General features: G+C 30.8%; 1 protein-coding gene across 4 annotated transcripts in view; it reads right to left on the bottom strand.

Annotated features, from left to right (window-relative positions):
- The window catches only part of USP34 (ubiquitin specific peptidase 34), a 232,622-nt gene that overhangs the window by 96,243 nt on the left and 130,379 nt on the right, over nt 1-6,000 (bottom strand). For all 4 annotated transcript variants that reach the window (XM_024753009.1, XM_024753012.1, XM_024753013.1 and 1 more), the window contains 5 exons: nt 5,411-5,524; nt 3,605-3,704; nt 3,314-3,473; nt 359-485; nt 115-262 (listed from right to left, as the gene is read on the bottom strand). In XM_024753009.1, the coding sequence (XP_024608777.1) occupies nt 115-262; nt 359-485; nt 3,314-3,473; nt 3,605-3,704; nt 5,411-5,524 (649 nt within the window). The remainder of the gene's footprint in view (nt 1-114; nt 263-358; nt 486-3,313; nt 3,474-3,604; nt 3,705-5,410; nt 5,525-6,000) is intronic.

The following is a 6,000-nucleotide window of genomic DNA, read 5'->3' as shown; positions in this document are numbered from 1 at the left end:
GAAGGGGTGCGGGGAGAGTCATGAACATGCTTGGTAGTCTTCAAAGAAGTAAAGGTGTGAAGTCGATATATAATAGAACCTAGAAAACATGAAAATTTGAACTGATGGACTTACCAGGAAATTCTCCCTTTCGGCTGCTTTGACCAAACTCCTGAAGCTGAGCTTGTTGATTTATTTGTTCTTTCTGTAAATTTTCATACCAATGAGTTACTTCAGCCCTAAGATCTGCTACCTGGTCACTAGGATACATTTCAATAGTCATCTGAAATATGAGATGCAACCAATTTAAAAATACAAAAAGAACATATATTTGAACTGGGAAATGTTATCAATTTCGAAACTAAAACTATGTAACTACCTTGTCAGGGAGTCCAGCTGGCTGGCATACAACCCTTAGCGGCAGGGACTGTTTGTCACTCAGTGCTTTCAAATGACTACTAATACCCGTGCCTTCAATTTGCCACTGTCTGAGATGATATGCAAACCTAAAACACACAAAAACCACACATAGGAAGGATATCATTATAAACCATTTTAATGTTACAGAAGTTTTTACTATTTTACAAAATGAAAGCACCCACAAAAGGGTCCAGTACATCCCAATTTACTCTACAACATTAAGTTTAAGTTTGGATTCATCATATTGAATCAAACTTAAATGTGTAAATATAGCTAAGAGCTCCTTAAAAATTAGTTTCTAAGAAAAATTACTGGGAAAAAAAAAAAGACCCATTAGGAACACTTTTTTTTTTAAAGGAGGGTGGGGGGACGCAGGGGAGTAGCAGAGGCAGGAGGAATTTAAAGAAACAAACTAATCCGGTAAGTAAATGGCAAGCTGTCGTTCCTATTTTCAAAAGAGGAAAAAAGGTATTAGGAAATATTTTTCAAAGACAGAACTGTATTGTAGTAAATATATGTTAACCAGCCTAAAAACTGAGAGCCGATTCCATGACTGCTAAAACCATAAAATGAGTTATAAAGATTAATATTTCAAAGGAAACAGGCATCTAGCATGACACTCACTAAATATTAATTTTCTAACTTATTTTCAGTTGTTAAAGACAGGATCCAGGGTACCTGAATTTAGTTAAGAAAAAATTATCAATGTCTAAAACTAATCAGCAATTCTAGAATAGAAGGAAGGCAAGTAAGGGAATAAATGTACTTGATTTCCTAGAAGTGATCCAATGTCCAGCTTCTATGAGCAAAACAGTGATCTTTTTGGCCCTGATAACTTCTTGTTATGAGGGGTCTATCTGGTGCAATGCAGGATGTTTGGCAGTGTCCTCTACCTACTATATGCCGACAGCACCGCCTTCTCCCTTAAGCTGTGATAATCAAAAATGTCTTTAGGCATTATCTAATGTACACTGGGAAACAAAATCGCTTCTGGCAAAATCACTTCTGGTTGAGACCACTGTGTAAGACTATAACCTTAACTCTTTTCAAAAAGAATACCCCTTTTTTTTTCTTTTAAAGAATACCCTTTTAAAAAGACATTTTTATTTACTCTTTTAATATAAGGAATACATAAACACAACAATTACTTTATATTTTCATTTTATAAATGTTAAGCAATTTCAAATTAGGAGTAGCAACCCCTTTAAAAAGACATTTTTATTTACTTTTTTAATATAAGTAATACATAAACACAATAATTATATTTTCATTTTATAAATGTTAAGGCAATTTTAAATTAGGAGTAGCACTAAGCACCTTAAGCACGTGAACTGTACAATGATACTACACAAGGATTTGCATGAAAATTCCTAGATAATTTTTAAAACTAGCTCTTAGCTTTTGAATATTCAATTCTGTTTCCTAGTTTCTTTACTTGCCATCCACAAAATAGTATTTATATAAATTATTTAACACCAACATTAACTTTTAGAGTAAAACATAAACAAATACAAAGACTTCTATCAAGGATACTATAATCAATTTTTTTGAGTTAGAAAAAAGTTTGTACATCTGAGAAGGAATTTTTGAACTGAAATTCATTAAAATTATAAAACGCACCATTGAATCTTAGGAAACAATTTGCTTTTAAAGACTTTTAAAATAAGTGCTTATTTTAAAACCATTGGTAACACTGTATGAGGACTAGGGGCTTGCATCAAAAGGATCTTTTTCATTTGTTTGTAGGCCCTGCAGCACAGAGAAAATTTTAGAAGAATTCCTATTGTATCATTAAGAGTAAATGTCTCTGATAGGAAAAGATACTTTGATTTTCTTTAGTATTATCTTAGTGTAGTATCTGAATTTTATGAGTATGTATTAATTTTTTATTAATATGAATAAAACATATCACATTTGCTTTTTTTAGTTTTTAAAGTAGTCAAAATTATAAGGCAGTGTGAAGTTTCTGTGCAAAAAACTCAAGCGTTCCCTTACACATTCTTTAAAAACACAAGGAATTAAGTAGAATTTCCACAAATTATAATCATAATCAAAATAAAGAATTTTGCGATACCTAAATGTTTTAAAGCATGGAGCCATGTTATTTATAAGGAATGTGTAGAAAATCTTTATTCAGTATTCCCTGATATTTTAAACAAAAGGTCAATATTTACAAATTGTATAAGTTTTTCATTATCAAACTGAGCTCTGAAGTTGAAAGAAGTTATTAATTTTAACAATTTTTTTCAACCGTTCTTTGTACTTTTACATTTACTCATGATTTTTAACAAACAGAATTTCTTAATTAAAACTATCTACTCACCTTTCAATTCAGTCGATATATTCATAAATGTTAATTTGCTTTATTTCTGTATTACACAGGGTATGTCTAAATTAATTATACAGATATTCATTAACACAGAATTTTTTGATCATGTTTCCATGGTAAATGGAAATTCAAAATTAAAATACTGTCTCCTAGTCCAGGAAGAAAAAAAAACAGCAAATGAAACAAATGACTCAACTTGATTCAACTATGAGAGATTATTTGATGTTCTTGGTGAGGGTTTTAGTGAAACTTTTTTTGGTAGTGGTGTTCTGCCATTTCAATCATAGTAATACTTTCTCAGAGATGGAATTCTGTCTAGAGATTCTTATTCATGCATATCTTATCAGTCTTATGATTTTTAAAGCTCTGCAGTATTTACCAGGAACCTATATTGCCTGTTCCACAGCAAAATGGTACATATCATGAATAAAAATTACTTCCATTACTAACCCTTCACTTCTGGTAAGTTATGCTTTCTACCTGCCCCCAAGAAAACCTTTAGTTTAATTTTAAGAACATTTTGGACATATCAGCATAAAAAAAAAGCCTAAAATTCACTCTAATAATGTGGTATTAAAAAATTACCTTCTCCTAAATGCTTCCAGATGTGTCTTCAGCATAAGGAGTCCTCTTTCTATAATAGTGAGACTTGAGTGTGATTCCTGTTCAAGACTGCTAGAAGCTATCATAAGACTCTCCATACACTTACTAATAAATTCTTGCTCCTTCTCCAAACCCGTTTTACCTGAAAATCAGATGTTTAGATATGTATATCAATCCTATATTGTTTCGCTATATTAAAGAAAACAAATTATAGCTAAACAAAAAATACTTGCATAAAAAATTACCTATCAGACAATATTTCAAATCACTCACCATTAATATAATAGGAGTTAATATACTGGATAGCTGCTCGACTGACATCCCCAGACTGTGCTCTTAAAGCAATGCCCCAAAATTGGTCCATACCACAAAGCTAAGAAAGAAAAATATGACATCTCTAAATGTTATTATTTGTCAAACAATGTAAATTATTAGAAGAGCAGTTACAAATTTAAAAGGCATTCAATATCAAAGTTTTAATATCCTATAAAATATTTAAAAATAACTTAGTGTTATTAACTAATATTTAATAATAATGATAAAAGCCTTGGAAATTTCTTCAGTCACTCAAACATACCTGTACTTGTAAAAATACTTAGTTATAAATCATCTAACTATGTATGTGTATAATGTTTAACTCAAAAGTTGTGACTACATAGTGGGAAAAACTCAAGTCCTCAAAACATGCTACAAAGTAAAAACAACACATAATTATTAGCATCACATGTTAATGCTTTCATCCAACTTATTCTGAAAAAGTCACTGCTGTCAGGTGTTCACAGAAAATTAAAAAGATTTGCTAACCGAAGTTGACATTTAAATTTATGACATTAACCATGAGATGAAAAAAAGTTTTCACTGAAAATTACAGAAAAAGTGGAGACTGAAAGTTCTCAAAAGTTGAGCAGGGTGAAGAAAGATAACCTTCTGATAGGGGACAGAACACCTTTAGTGTTCATATCATCTACTTAAAAAGCAGTATTATCTCAAAATTAGAGTATGACTACTTAGGTAAATCAGATCTGTCTGGTTATCTGAAATAACCAAATTGAAACTTATCATAGTGCTATCAAAGAGTTAGGACCAAAAAATTAAAAACAAAAACAAACAGAACACTATTCAAACCAGGAAAGAAGGTAGGAAGATACTATGAAAGCATTCTAAATACAATTAAAATTATTTTTTACCACATAGATTAACATCAGTTTTCTATTATAAACAACTCAACCTCTAAAGAAAATTAATGAAAAATGTTAGTGTATACTGCATAAATCAAAGCTATCATTAATAAACAAATGTCCAATAAGGAAGACTTTCAAATAACAATCTGTGTTAGGTGAGTTTAGGAATAATGCATTCAACAAAATCTTGCAGCCACCCAACTAGGCAAATGGAACTCAGAACCAGAGATAAGACTAGCAATTTGTGACAGTCTTCAGTTAATGAATTGATCATCATGCCTCATGGTCAGAAATGATTTAGGTGGACTCCATTCCAGAACAGAAGTTACCAATAGGAACTCTGGAGTTGCCCAAGAGCAACGAAAAGCTTGGCCACAACAAATGGCATGAAAAACAGATTTTAGACAAATCAACCTTTCTTCTTTACTAATCAAGGAATGTATAATAAGTCATGTTAACTGAGTTATAGTTAACATACAATATTACATTAGTTTCAGGTGTACAGCACAGTGATTCAATATTTTTATACATTATGAAATGATCACTGCAATAAGATCAATTACCATCCAGCACCATACAAAGTTGTTATAGTATTATTGATTATATTCCCTATGTGTACATTACATCTTCGTGACTTACTTATTTCATAGCTTGAAGTTTGTATCCCAAGTTTTCATTATGTACAACCGAGGTTATCTTTAGCAATGCAAAATTATAACTTTGCTTTATAAAACTTTTTAAAACCAAAAGATAAAACGTTTTAAAACCTTAGAATAAAAGTCTGCATAGTTAGTAAATTCAGTGCTTGGTAGACTATATAATTCAATAATCTAATTTGAGGAACAACAAAAAAAATTCTACAAGCTGACCTAATAAAATGACAAACCTAAATCCATACCTCAGAGTTTGAACCACCATCATAGGCACTGGTAGCCAATCGAGCCAAATTACAGAGATGCTGAAACAGGTTTAAGCCAGTCATGCTAATTGTTTCAGGTTTTAGCTGGGGCATCTTAAAAAAAAAAGTTTTTAAGGGTTTAGTATGATAATTAAGTTGGCAGATTTCATTTTACTGGATTTAACATAACAGATTTAAATTAATAAACCTAGTTTTACTAAAAAAAACATTGCAGAAAAAACGTATCAACTGAGATTTTCAGTGACAATTTAGAAATAGGTAATAATTTAATGAAAATTTTATTCATGACATAAGTGAAACCTGATACGTGTTTCAATTTTTGAGATGTACATCGACCCGAACCAAAGGAAATTTTAAAATTTTATTATTTATTGTATACCTACATTACACACATTTATAATATGTATAGCCACATGTACAGTTTGTATATAAGTTAGAGCTTGAAATTAAGATAACTGAAGGTCTATTTGTAGCTTTGTCTTGGATTTATTAAGTGATTTAGTTTACATTACCAAAACTCATTCATATGTACTCAATTCTGCCACAGAGACTTCCCAGAGAGCCTTTAT

Source organism: Neophocaena asiaeorientalis, unplaced genomic scaffold (genome assembly GCF_003031525.2).
Source record: "Neophocaena asiaeorientalis asiaeorientalis breed wild unplaced genomic scaffold, Neophocaena_asiaeorientalis_V1.1 scaffold100, whole genome shotgun sequence".
Classification (NCBI taxonomy): Eukaryota; Metazoa; Chordata; class Mammalia; order Artiodactyla; family Phocoenidae; genus Neophocaena; species Neophocaena asiaeorientalis.
Note: the sequence above shows the minus strand (reverse complement) of the source record. Positions and strands in the feature narration are given on the sequence as shown.